Here is a 14160-nt window from a genome sequence, read left to right as displayed (position 1 = left end):
GCTTCCCCGCCCGGCTCGGCTGTGGGAGCCGGCAGGCAGGTGGAGGGGGAGCAACAAGTCCGGCGAGGAGGGAGGGAGGGAGGGTGAGGAGTGGAGCTTCCCTCCCGCCCCACAGCTCTGACAAGTGGTGGAGCGCTCGCACAGCGCGCGTCTCCGGGCGGGCGGCAGCCGCGGGGCTCGACCCGCACCGCTTTACGCCGCCGAAGTGCGGGGACGGCCGCGGGCTCCGCCTCCGTTTGTTTATTTAGTCCTCGTCACCCGCCTTTTGGTCGCTCGTTTCGGTCTAGTTCCTCGCTATTATTTTTGTTTGTAAATTAGTCGCCTCCATGGGGGGCGGAGGAAAGGAAATAAAAGCTGCCGCAGCCGAAGGGTGCAAAAGCATGCTGGGCAAGAGCCGCGGAGCCGCAGGACGGGATGGCTGCGGCGGGGAGCGCTGCCCGCGCCGGGCCGGGCCATGCTGCTCGGCGCTGCCCGTTCTGCTGTCTGCGCTGGCGGCCGCCTCCTGCGTGTACCTGGGGGTACGGACCAGCGACCTCCAGGCCCGGCTGGCGGCCATCGAGGGCGCCCGGGGGGGCTCCGCCGCCGCCGCTCCGCTCCCGCCTCTGCCCGGCTTTTCTCTGGAACGGCTCAACGAGATGATGCAGGAGAAAGTGGAGCGGCTGCTCGCCCAGGTGTGCGGGATGGGGGGCCGCTCCGGCCGCGTGCGGGAGGGGAGAGGGGGAGACCGAGGGGCGCGTGGGGCAGCGCGAGGCGGCCATCGGGGCGCGGGAACGAAGGGCATCGCACGGAGAGCGCAGAGGGTTTTCTCCACGCGTCTCCGCGTTTCTGGCCGGTGCCGAGGAGCGGGCTTGAGATCGAAAATAAATGAAGTTCCAGAGCGTGTGGAGGGGTAAAGGTGAGAGAGAGCCGTTGGCGGTGGGCTCTTTTCGATGGGGGTGGAGAAGTCAGCCCTTCAGGCTGGGTCACGTCCAAGAGGAGAAGCCGTCGCCAGTTCCGCGCTCGGTGAGACAGCTGTAAAGCGGGGCACGCTGGGCTCTGCCGCCGGGTTGTGGCAGGCCGAGCGCCCTCACGTTGCTCCTCTCCCCCACAGAAGTCCTACGAGCACTTGGCAAAAATCCGAGCGGCGAGAGAAGCGCCCGCAGAGTGCAGCTGCCCGCCAGGTAATGCGGCTCGGCGTCCCTCCTCCCGGAGCTGTGCGTTCTGGGGTTAATTCTGCGTTCCGTGTGCGTCAAACGGGCATCAATTAGAGCAAGCTTCTTCAGTAAGCATCAATTGGGTGGCAAAGGTGTAGAGCCCGGAGTTGTATCGCGTTTCCCTTGCGGTGTTGGCTTGGAATACACGCTGGTTAAAAGACCACTGTTAGGCTGGCAGATGCCAAATGATGACACTTGTGAACTTAATGGTCTATGGTAGCAAGGAGAAATACGTTCCATCTTAAGTGGAGTGGTACTGAATCAAGGCATTCTGTGCTCAGTTTCAGGAAGCAGAACAAAAAATTCCTAGTGAAAATTTATAGCATGGATTAAAATAAGTGAGGAATCCGTTGCAAGTCAGCAGCATATACACACAAGAGCTTTTCAGTATTGCCTTGTTTTTCTGTAGTGGGGGATGGAAGTGGTTCCCCTAGGAAGGAATTGCAAGATTGGTAGTGAGGATTCAGAATGGTGTTTCTTTATGCGACTGCTGCTGTTGCTCAGACTTGGAAACGGGGCCTCCTAACACTGGGATTGGTTGTCTGTGTGCACACAGAGCAGTGCTGTCTGGTTTTGGTGCTGCTTTTTGACTGCCTGAAAACTGTTGCTCTTGTCCTTGCTTTATAAACATCTGCTGATATGCATCCCAGTGCTATCTTAAAAGTTAGGAGAGTAAAGCTGATGTATCACAGGGTGATAGCTGTAAGAACACTGGCACTGCAGTGAAACACCATAGGCACAGTATGTGCCCATGCATACATGTTCTACCACCCTGAGTGAGGAAAAAAACCATGTCCTTTACGGGTGGAATATTGATGCTTAGCAAGAATTAAGCTGAGGATAATGTTTGCCATTAGAGTGTGTGATGGCACTGTGCACATATGAGTAAGGTGCTCTTTTAGTTAAGGGTTCTATTTCTGCCAAACTTATTTGTCTGGCAGAGCTGCTGAATTACAGTGTTAAAACTGACTGCCATGCTGTTACAGCATCTTGCTGATGTTGCAACTGGGAGCAGAGTATTTTTCATCACTGGTGTAGGAGCTACCATGTCTAGCACAAAAAGAATAATATGTATGACTGTTATAAAAGAGTGCGTAGAATTACTCCACTCTCAGCTAGTTTTGATAAAAGGCATTGATTTACTGTTGCACTGCGTACATTTTCTTTCAAGTACGGTGTTGATTTTATTTTTCTGTTGTTTAACTGCAGTCATCATTACAAGGTTGAAGCTTACGTGTTGAAAATGGAATTGCTCATCATGCTGTATACACAGATGTATTCTATGAGCTTGAAATGCTGCTGAATTTGATTCCAAACATTCTCGCTCTTTGTTCTCCTCGTTTGAATTCATTTGTTATGTTCTCACTTACTGCTTTCAGACCTAAGGTCAGTACCTCCTGTTTCACAGTTGTTATGCAGTGCGTTACTAGCCCGCTACCACTAGAGCTCCACATCATACCAATTTTTACCTGACCTTTCTTCTAAAGACGTTTCATCAAATAGATTGTCAGCAGCAGAATAATCCTCACGTGCGCTGTAAAAATACTCACTTAAGTAAAAGTCGAAATAAAGTTATCTGAGAAACGTTATCAAGGGGTAAGATTTATAAGACAAGGGAAGTGTTTGTATAGGTAGTTGTGGGCATTTGTGTGTGTGTGCGTGTGTGTGTGTGTGTGTGTGTGAAGATTAATTCTTATGGGGGATTAGAGATGTGATACTGGGTTTCTCACCTCTGGGTCACTGTTTCAGTTTGAAAGAAAGTTTTGCAGTGATTCGGAGATATTGCCTTGTGATAGCTTTATTTTTGAGCATCTTAAAATGAGTTGATGTTCTCATGCTTGTTACCAGTGGATAGGTGTCTACATCAAAATGGCAATATCCTGGGAGCCTTATCAGGGAGAACAAGGGCTGAATGGCACCACTGCCTGATATTGTGCCTTCCTGACTGCAGGCATTAGGGAGAGCGGGAAGGGACAGAAAATAAATCATTGTTCCTTTATTGGATTCAGTTTGTGGAATTGCTTCTAGACTGGATGTGATGAGCTTTTTGTTTTCTTCCTTAATGCTTCAGCTACAAATTTGGACTAGTGTGCTTTGAAATGCATTTAGTTTCATAGGAAAAGAATCACAGAAAGTCTCTTGTTTGTTTTGTTGTCATTGTTGTCTGCTATCTGTGAAGCCAAAGAATAAATTACCTCTTTACTACATAATTCCATTTTTAATGCTTTATTCTGAACAGGTTCTGCGTTTCTTACCTGGGTTTATTTAGTAATACAATGCATGTCTGTTTGAGGTGGCTTTGGAAAGCCTTTGTTGGTATGCAGGTAGTTTTTGAGAATAAGGCAGCTGCCAGATGGCCACCAAGGAAGTTTCCACCATTCTGCTCTTTAAAGAGAAATAAAGATTATTCGGAAAAAAGATTACTTTGTCTTATACCAGAGGAAGAAAGGGAAATCCAATCTGCAGGCAAGAGGGTGATAGTGTAGTCTCTGATTTAAGATTAAAGTTATGCAATCGATGTAGATCTCATTAGCTTGAGATGTCCATCCGCTTGTGGCTCTCCGTGGTAGGAAATGCATGTTCAAAGGAAACTGGGTTGGAATGGCTTGAATGCTGGAGAGGCAGCCAGATTCACAAGTGCTCATAGCTTGCAAAGCTGTCCATGTGTAGCTCCTTGTAATGCGACAACAGCCTTGAACTTCCTCTAGAATGAGAAACTGTTAGGCTTCCCAGTTTTTTAAAAATGTTTTCACTAAATGTGTTTTCTACTAGTTAGTATTCTCCTAAAAGACACATAGTGTGCAGAGATGCTGAGAGTTTTGATTTTAATTTTGTAGGACTAAAACCAGATACCAAAGATTTTGTAAATATTTTTGTATGACAATAGCAGGCATTCTTTCTCTTATAGCAGAGTAATAAAGTTTGAAATGTAAATGCATACTGACATTCCTCTTAAATTACCTCAACTCTAACAGGAGTGCAACAGTCACTGCTGGCAGTTAGTCCTCTGCACAGGGGACTGGGGGAAGATTGAGTGGCTAAGTTTATTTTTGACTTCATATTTTGATTTTCCTGGGTTTCCCAGACTTTTTATTTTAAATGAATGTTTCCAAACCATAAGATATGAACAAAAACATAGGTGTGTAGGTAATTACTTCATATGCCTGAATCTTTCTTTAAAGATTCAGTACCATAATCTGCAGTACCATAGTCAGCTTTTTTTTAGGCACAGCCAGGTACAGTGCTGGATACCAAGTCAAGAATTATACTGCTATGGAAGGAGAAACAATTTAGGAAGGCACAAAGATATTCCTGATTGAGTAGAGTTGTAAGAAATTCGAATAGTAGATTTAGACCCGCTTATTCCAAAAAATGTAAAAGTGTATTTGTGGTATTCATAGACTTCAACACAAACTAAGCACATGCTTTCATGTTCTTAGTGAATTGAGCCTTTCTGTCTTGTAAGGGTCAAGCCCTGACACTTGCAATCAAGTGCTGTGAGGTCTCATTCTCTAAGGGGTCTTCAGAGAGCCTGCAAGGTCACATAGGACTGAGATGTGTCAGCACAGAAGGGGTCAGATTTGGTGAGTGGGAAGACTAGCGGCTGATGTGGTATGGTCCTGCATGTTCCTTTAGGCTGCTTTCGGTTCAATAGCTAAACTTCTGTTTATTTCAGTAAAGTGAGCTTCAGGAGTGGATGGCCATTGCTGAAGAAAATTTGTGATTTGGGCTACAGAATTTTGAGAAAGATAGAAAGGTTGCGAAGAAAGACTTTCACCTGTAAAGGTTTTGTACGTTTTCAGAAGTGATTACTTTTCTTCTCTCCTTCCCCCAGATAAAGTTTTTTAACCTCTAGGAAAGTCATTATAGCAAATTGATTCCTTTAAAAACAAAACTAAACAACACCATTCCCCTCTCCCCTCCCATTTTGTAAGTAGGAGTGTCAATATATGCCATATATTTTTTTTTTTCTTTGAAATAAATTTTGCATAGGCAAAGAATAGGGTTGCATAACATAATTTTTTTTATTGTCTAAGTGCATTGTCTCACTGTATGTATGCTCACAGTACTTTGCACATAAAATTATGGGGTTTACATGTTTGTGAGTTGTCTTGCTATTGTTGTTTCATTTTTTTTTTTTTCCTCCAAGAACGTTGTCTAAGCTTCACTGATTGGTTCTGTCTGTTTAGTCAAGTTTGTTATTTTTGGTTTTTTTTCTTGTACCACAGACAATGCTCACATTCCTTTGCTCTTTCTTTGTTATTTTCCCCATCAAGAACTGTGTAATTCTCTCACTTCTCTTCAGATATCTGTAACTTCAAAGCCTTTCCAGGTATGGACACAGCCATTGTTCTCCCTTAGCCGAGTACTTCGTGCTGTTCATGTAATACTGCCACTTAGATGGCTTGGTATTTGATGTGCCTGCTATTTCACCATGCAATTTGCTATTATTTGGATATAAAACTTGTTTGAGCCTAGTTGATTATATATAAACCTGTTCATTAGGCTAAATAGATTTTTTTGGAAGACGGAGACTACCAGTTGGTCTTCCTCTGCAGCCATTGTAGTGGCAAAGTCCTGTTCAATGGCCACAGCTCACCAGTAAGGTCTGTGTGCTGTATGTATTTTTGCATGGATGGATGCATTTTCTTAGCATCCCAATATACTTTTGTCCTTGCAGACACCTAAGGTTTGTTCTGAGATGCAGTGGAAGTAGATGAGCAGACCATGCAATTTAAGCACTCTTTGTTATTTCCCTGTGTTTCAGAATTACTGTTTCCCTGAGCGTTTTGATTAGTGAGGCTGAAAGATGGAGGAGAAATCATTTTCAGGGATTAAAAGAATCCAGAAATTGTTATCAGCAGGGTATTACTTTGTTCTTTGATTGTGATTAGGGGGAAGTATTTTTTTTTTTTTTTTTTTTTTTTAAGATTTAAGAGGTAAAGAAAAAGGGATCTGACTTAAATGTTTACCGATAAAGAATTCTGAAATGAAACATAGATAGAAACAGAAAGTATCCATAGTGTTTTTCCCTTTTACTGAAAATTCCAATGTGTTCTAGCTTTACCTAGCTCCCAGCACTACTTATTTCTGCCCTTTCTGTATCATCTATTTGCAGAATGCAGTGCTCAGCTTTAATTTTGTAATTTTTCTGACAGGCCTCTGAGTTCCTCTTTCATACTTCTGCTAGTTTGATATTTTTCATTTTAGTTTCTAGATAAAGATGTTTATTGATGTGCAGCAGCATACAACCTTCTGGGTAGTCTGCTGTCTTGTTTGGATGACTGATTAGAGACACTGTTTTTTTTTCCCCACAGAAGATATTTATATTTTATTGGCTAAGATGTGACCTTTTAATTCTGTTGCCTCTGGGTAAGGAGGTAGGGTGTGCAGTGTGATAAATGAAACGTGATGTGGCTCAAAGGAGAGCTGATCAACTGCAAATTGCACCAGAATTCTCTTTTGTACTATTACTGATGTCAGTGGCATGAAACAAAAAATGCTTTGACCACAGAAGTATTATTAACACAAAGTTTTATTCTGAAATCAGTTTTTATTGAACTAGCACAGTTTTGTCAGACAAGGTGTATTAGAAAATGTTGATTTGCCTGCATTAATTGTCCTTTAATGCTTGTGTTTCACTTCTGCGCGTCTCCTTCCATGTGGCAACTGTCTGTCTTGAAGAGCTGCTCTAAGTGTCAGAAGAGGAGTGCAGTAAAATGTGTCCTTCAGTGTGAGATCTTTAAGACCACTTCTGAAGTAGTGCATCTCTGTTTGCTTTGTTTTTCTTAAATTGTCAATACCTGCACCTAAATCTTGAAGAATATTTAAAGATGGGATAAGTGAGTTCAGTTCAGCAATACTTTTGCTTTTTCTTTATGCCCAAAAGCCTCAGCCCTTTCCTTAAAGGTTAGTGAGTTCTTTGGAATGTGTTGTGAATGGATCACTGCATTACACCCCTCATCCTCCTTCCTATGTTTTTAAATATATTGGCTGCAGCCTACCTATTATTATTATTATTATTATTATCATTATTATTGTTATTATTATTATTATTTTGAAATACATTTAGCAGCAAACATCAGCAATCTATGCAATCAGCTTGACTGACAGAATTCATCTTTTACAGGATCTTTTGGGTTGTCAGAAACATACAATTAATCTCTTCAAGGTGCCAACCCCATGATGGCATCAATCTTTAACACAGAACTTTGAGTCATGTTGCTAACTACAGCTTCTTCAGGAAGGCAGATTAGTTTTCCCTTTCATTATTTCAGTTGATTATATTGCCAGATTTTTTTCTACAAGTCAGCCACAGAAAGGAAATCTGACTGCTTACTTGAACTACTAAGAAGATGTAAGAGGGTACAGAGTAATGCAGGCTGGGAAACACAAATTTAGCCCTGTACAACTGAAGTGGAAGCTTGCAGTTAGATAATAGGCATAATAGTGAACACAGTGCTGCAGGCTTGCTTTTTTTGAGGCTTGTGAACCGTCATATTTTTTTACCAGTTTAGACTTAGAGAAGAGCAAAGCCTGAAAGCAGTGCCTGTTTAAATTCATGTGCTCATCTCTTTTCATGAGATTAAGTTCAGATGGAAGAAGTTGTTTATGAGAGCTCAATAAAGGTGGAATTTCGGGACATGTATTCAAAACTGAATGGCAAATTTGCATGTGCCGGGTTCACATGTACCTTCCATGCAAATACAACTATTTTTTTTCCCCCCTAAAATCTTTAGAAATACAAGTTTGGATGTTAATGCAGCAGATCATATTTGTGATTCTGTGCTCTACAGCAGATGCATATGGGCAATCATTGTCAGGTATTTCTTTGCATGTGGTTCACAACTGCTGTTTCTAGTCAGTCACGGCTCAACAAATTGTTGGATATGGCTCAATTTTGGTGATTAAGTGCAGCAATCTCATGTAAACATTCTCCTTGGTTAAAAATGTGCAGCTCTGTAAATTAGTAAATGTGTGGTACAAGAAATCGCTGATGCACAGATGTGCCTGAGCTGTAATAACTTACTGTTTAAATGTTTCCATAGGTTGCCTGGCTCTCATGCTGCACTGTCAAATAAGAAAGCACTTTCTTAGTGGGCAGGCTACAATTTCCTTATTTGTGAAGCAAACCTCTTGACACATCCTTCATGTTCACAGAGAAAACCCGATCATTTTGTTCTTAAAGCAGTGTTTTATGTGTGTTGAAACAGTCTTGTCTGCAATGCATGCTGTGAAATTATCCTTCCTGCTCCTTTCTTGCTCTCAAGTCTTTTTGTATTAAAATTGTTTTCCATTTATATGTGCAGACACAGTTTACAGGAATAGGCACTTACTTACAGTTTTAAATACTGGATGCACATTCGGGGAGAGTTTCTTACGCTTTTAAAGCTTTGAAACAGATAATGCCTCGTGAGCTTTCTGAAGAAATAAGACGTTTTTATAGACCTTCTCATTAGAAATGTATGCGGTTATACTCATCAGAGGTATAACGACAGTCCTCTGTGGGGCAAAGAAACAATAAAAGGGATGAAGAGCATATAATAACAGAGAATATCATTTTGATAAGTTTTTTATTACTCTTACAATGCCTTGAAAAAACAGTACAACGATTTCCAAGACTTCTGTTTACAAGGCTAAGCTCAACCAAGAAATAATGTAACTTTTAGCAACAGTCATTTCTCCTTCCCTGTCTTAAAAATGGAGCAGGAAGTTATCGAGGATGAATAAAGTATATTTTTCTTAAAATGCGCACATGAGGAATAGATTAGATGGTCTATGAAAATCAGTATATTTAGCTTTAAATAGTCTCTGTTAACCATTAAAGTTATCATCTTAGATTAGGATGTTCATGAAACTTTACTTGCAATTATTGTGTTGGGCAAATGTAGTAGGACATTACTGAAGTGTCTCATGTTTTTGTGGTGTTTTGGTTTTTTTTTTTTTTTTGTACTTAGTATTTTTTAACGTTGTTTTCTATGACTTAGTAATTATTTTTTAGAAATACATGTTTACTTTTGCCATTGTGTCTTGTTTGGGCACGCAGTGGAGAGTGGCTCCCAAATTCACACATTCTCAGGAAGGTGGGAAATGGGGTCATATAGGGAATGATGCTTTTGAGTCCCTCTAAGTAGCTTTCTCTACCTTTCTTGTGGTTTTACAAGCTCAGCTGAAGGACTGCTGAGTAGAGGAAGAAGGAGATTAAGCAAACTTTCCTCTTCTTCTTTGATCCTCATCTCAGTGCATCACGCTGTACTTTATAACACAGCAGTATGACACTTCTGGTGCTTCCACATGCTTCTGTGAGTTGGAAACAAAATAGGCTGCTTCCCAAGTCACAGTGACATGGCATAGCATATAGCTCACTTAATATAAACGGAGGGAGAACTGGGCATCTTGAGCTTGTGGACAAATCCTACGTGGCGCCAGGTGGCTGATCCACTCCTTTCCGCTAGCTGAAATAGCTGGCTCATGCCATTTCCTGGTACTACTTCAGTCTGCTGGTATCTCAGAGGTGCCTCTTCTAAGCTACAAGGATTTATAGGAGAGAAGTATTTAATCTTCTCTTCCTTTTGCAGCTAGGAAAAGACTCAGCACATAGAGCACATCTTCCCACTCTACTGAAGAGTTCTAGTACTCTTGGGAGTAAGGAACTGTGGAGTAGGATGTATAGTTTCACTGCCTTTTCTGCTCTGCCATTTGTAATTTTATGCAGTCTTAACAAAATTTCATTTACTTTACCTTCCTGAATATTTTCAGTGTCCCTGCTGACACAGGAAAAAGTATCACATCACAAGCTTACATTAAAGGTTAACTTAGGAATGGGGTTCCCCAAGGATAAACTGATTCATAGGGTGTTGTGCTTAAGACTGTGGTAGAAAACTGCTGTTTTAAAAGATCTCCTCTAAAATGATGGGGATTAGGCTGGAAGAAGTTTTGAAAACAGAAAAATATACTGAGAATCGGATCCAAGACCTTTTTATCAGAGCTGTGGTAGAAATTACAGTGGATTTGTGTGTATATTTGACAGCAAAATTGCACAATGTATTTTGAAGGACACTAACCTGTTAACTATCTATTTCTGTGATTATGATTATGTACTGTCTGTACAAACAAGAACAGTTGCCTACAGACAACATACCTTATGATGGTAGTACTAGTGTTGCTAGGAAATGACATAATTGTTCTTATATATATATATATATATATGTATACATTGTTATTGTTCTTATATATTTATAATTGTTACAATCACAATTGTTCTTATATATTTATATATACTGGATAATAGTAGGGTTTTAATGGAGGACTGCAATGCTAAAAGTCAAAGCTTGTGCATCTTAAGTTGAGGAGGTATTTCCTTTAGCTGGCAGATCTAATAATCCTTTTTATGAATATGAGAACCAGTTGCTTGAAGGCACGCACTCCTTCTCCTCCCCCAACGCCATGCCCATACCATCTGAGTAAGCTGTTGTTCTAATTCTCTTGATGTTCCTAAAGAGAAGCCTTGATACCTGAGCACAGGGATATGGCTGCAGAGGATTAGAAGGATAAGCTCCATAGGTCTGTGGATTAATATTCTCATCTAGAATTTACATCTAGATAATGTCCAATGGCGTCACTGTGAAGGTATTTTCACGTGTTGGCCGTACAGAGACACTCCTGTCTACTCTTTTGCCACAGTTTATCAAATGTCCCTTTAATGTTTGAGTCTCCATTGCTGTGCTATTGGGTGTTGTCAGCTGAAAGAATGGCTCAGTGGATGGATGACGAATGCTGTGAACTGTTGCCTCAGCTTCACACAGAGCTGAATAATATTCCTCTCAGTTCCTTCCATGTCTGAGATAGCTGTTTAAAACATTAGCAAAAATACTTCATGAATCCTGATTTGATTCTTGTGGCAGGAGATGTGATCTGTGCAGACATACGTGAGTGTAAACCGAAGTCTGGTAACCATCAATGTGATCTTTATGGCAATGGTCAACTCTGCTTTTCTATGTTCTCTGTCCAGGATGGATACTTGACAGCTGTTTGCGTAAATCAATACGCAGCGTAGAGTGTGACATTATGTGACACCTACAGACGAATGCAGTGGTAGCACAGCAATGGCTTGTGGTGTTTGCAGTAGCTGTCTACCTGTGTATATGAGGAAGTTACAGTTGAGTATGGAATATCTTGTGTATGTTTCACAAATGGTTCCTGGATGTAGGTGTGCAGAATGCTAATGAACTATGGAGCCTGAAAGGCACAGTGATGTGGCTTCAGTTTAAAATAAACCAGTGCTTAGACAGCTATTGTCAATACTTACTTACAGTTAATGTATTTGTCATGATGACAGCCATGTTTGTTGGAGGCTGGAAATGTTTTAATATGTGAAGATGTAGTGTTTTTCCAGTGAAGTAAGCACATAAGTGCATTTTATTTCTTCAGTGTATGGAGACTAATCTTAGTGAAGAGAGATTAGTATTTAAATCTGACAGTTGTGAATGTCACTGTAGGACAGCTTTGCATAATTCCTTAGTTTAAATTCCACGCTGAGCCACATCCTAATGTGCAGAAGGAAAACCTTTTTAGCATATTTAATTAACAGGCAAGACAGAGAGTGTTATTGTGGCCAGTTAAAAAGAAGCACCAACTTTCAAAAGTAAACAACCAACGAGTGAAAAAGAAATGACTGAAATCCTCAACTTTTTTTTCCTCTTGAAATCTGTCTGTTGTTGCAAGGTGGATTTTCTGATGTAATCCAAGCAGTTTCAGTCCACTCTAAGATAATGAGATATTCATATTTGCAATATATATTATAATAACTGGAACATTTGTGGAAAAGGCTAAAAGCATATTTAGAGGAAACATCACGCTTAATGTATTACAGCAAGGACAAATAAGCAATAGTCTTATGTTGTGAATATTCAGTTACAGAGAAGTAAAGGCAAGGCAGAATGTCTTCCTATCCGAGTTCCACTACCTATATGATAGGACTGATGTAAATGTTGTGTATGTCCCAAAGTATGGAGTATTCAAAATTAAGAATAAAGCACCGAAGAGCAGAAAATTCTTTCATAAGTCACAACGTGCTTATTTTTGTTGAACCCCATGAGATTCACTTGGGCCCCTTGCTTGAGCCTGTCTAGGTTTCTCTGGATGGCATGCCTCCCCCTGGGTGTGCTGATTGCACCACACGGCTTGGTGTCTCCTGTGAACTTGTGGAGGGTGCAATCGATCCCACTATTGATGTCACTGACGTTAAAGAGCACCAGTTTCAGGACTGATCCAATGGACACTACTTGTTACCAATCTCAGTCTGAACATTGTGCCATTGACCACTTCTCTCTGGGTACAATCTTGCAACCAGCTCCTTATCCATCTATTAATCCACCCATCAAATCCATATCTTCCCATTTTGGGGAGAAGGATGTTATGGGAGACTATATCAAAAGCCTTACTGAAATCCAGATAGATGGCATCGGTTGCTTTTCTCTTGTCCACAGTAACAGTTATGCCATCATAAAAAGCGACGAGGTTGGTCAGAGAGAACGTGTCCTTCATGAAGCCATGATGCCTTTCCTGTATTACCTCCTATTCGTCCATGTACCTTAGCATAGCCTTCAGGAGGATTTGCTCTGTGATCTTCCAAGGCATTGAGATGAGGCTAACAGGTTGGTAGTTCCCTAAATCATCCCTTCAACCCTTCATAAAAAAAAATCAGGTAATTACAAATGCATCCATTTTCAATTAAAGTAATCTTCTAGAAGTTTTTTTGGGGGGGGATTATTGAAATAATTTTTTAAATTATTTATAAAAGCTACTTTAACCTGGAGAACAGACTTAATAGAATACATATGCAGGTGTTGTTTGCTTTTTTTTTCCACTCAAATAGATTTTCATGCTTGTACCAGAGTTACTCGTTCTGTTCAGCTCATTCAGCTCTGCCAATTGTTTTAACAATGTTAACCAGCTCTCCTGTTATCTACTTTCCTGATGTTATGCTTGAAAGGTCTCTATTTGCTGAATCCTAATATTCTCTTCCTTTCTCTATGGCAGTATTTAACAAGTTTCTTTGCATGCAGCAATATAAAAACATTTCATGGGTCCTTATTTGAGCTATCAAAATGCAGAATAAGCATGCTAGTTGAGGGGAAGGTACTTCAGCCTGTTGCTAAGAGATATCCGTACTTCAAGAAAATCCAGTTGTCAGTGACTGAGAAGGAATATACCACAGGCAGATACAAGTGGCTTTTTTTTTTTTTTCTTTCATTTTTTTTCCTCTGTTAATAGTCTCCCAAGATAGTTTAATGGGGAATTAAGGATTGACGCAATCTTCAAAGGAGAAGTAGCAAACTAGACTTGAATACTTTTTCCTACAGCTTTTTCCCTGCAACATCTGGAAAAGCTTAACTCAGGGTGGATTTCAATATTCTAGCGGTAGGCCCTAATGGCTCACTTCGTCTTAGCAGTGGATGACAGCAGGGTTTGCTAAATTACTGCAATGGCTTCACAGGGCTTGACAAACATAATGATGTCAAGAGGAAGGGTGACATGTCTGTAGGATATCTTATACTGAACTGCACTTCATGGACAATGTGAACTCATCTAAGATGTCCAGACTTAACTGTCTTGAGGGACAGTATGTAGGGGAGAATCTACAACCAGAATGCTGTGCTTCTGACAGAAAGTGTTATCTTCCTGTGGTGGTCTGACAAGGAAGGAATTTATAGGAAGCTGGAGGCCGGTGTGAACGAGTAGCAAATTGTTATTCCCTAAGCAAGGGAGTGATCATAATTCTTTTAAATTCTACAGCACTCTGTTCTGGTCTGGTAGTTAACACTATGCAAGAAGAAGCATGAAAATAGTGCATGTGTTGTGCTGTCGCAGTGTTCCTCAAAGCCCCTGGGAGCTATCACACTGCATTTTATCTCTATTGAAACATCATACTAAAGTGTCTGGACCAGTGGTCTGTGGTATAAAT

The 14160-nt window shown here is 41.0% G+C and overlaps 1 protein-coding gene across 1 annotated transcript in view; it reads left to right on the top strand.

Moving 5' to 3' along the window:
* The first annotated feature begins 117 nt into the window (after nucleotides 1-117).
* The window catches only part of COL25A1 (collagen type XXV alpha 1 chain), a 289300-nt gene continuing 275257 nt past the window's right edge, over nucleotides 118-14160 (top strand). Inside the window, exons 1-2 of the mRNA XM_052681793.1 lie at nucleotides 118-671; nucleotides 1091-1160. Coding sequence (XP_052537753.1) covers nucleotides 327-671; nucleotides 1091-1160 — 415 coding nt within the window. The 5' untranslated portion in view covers nucleotides 118-326. The remainder of the gene's footprint in view (nucleotides 672-1090; nucleotides 1161-14160) is intronic.

This window comes from Tympanuchus pallidicinctus, unplaced genomic scaffold (genome assembly GCF_026119805.1).
Source record: "Tympanuchus pallidicinctus isolate F22 unplaced genomic scaffold, pur_lepc_1.0 scaffold2, whole genome shotgun sequence".
Lineage (NCBI taxonomy): Eukaryota > Metazoa > Chordata > Aves > Galliformes > Phasianidae > Tympanuchus > Tympanuchus pallidicinctus.
The sequence above is the reverse complement of the archived record's forward strand: the minus strand, read 5'-3'. Positions and strand labels throughout refer to the sequence as shown.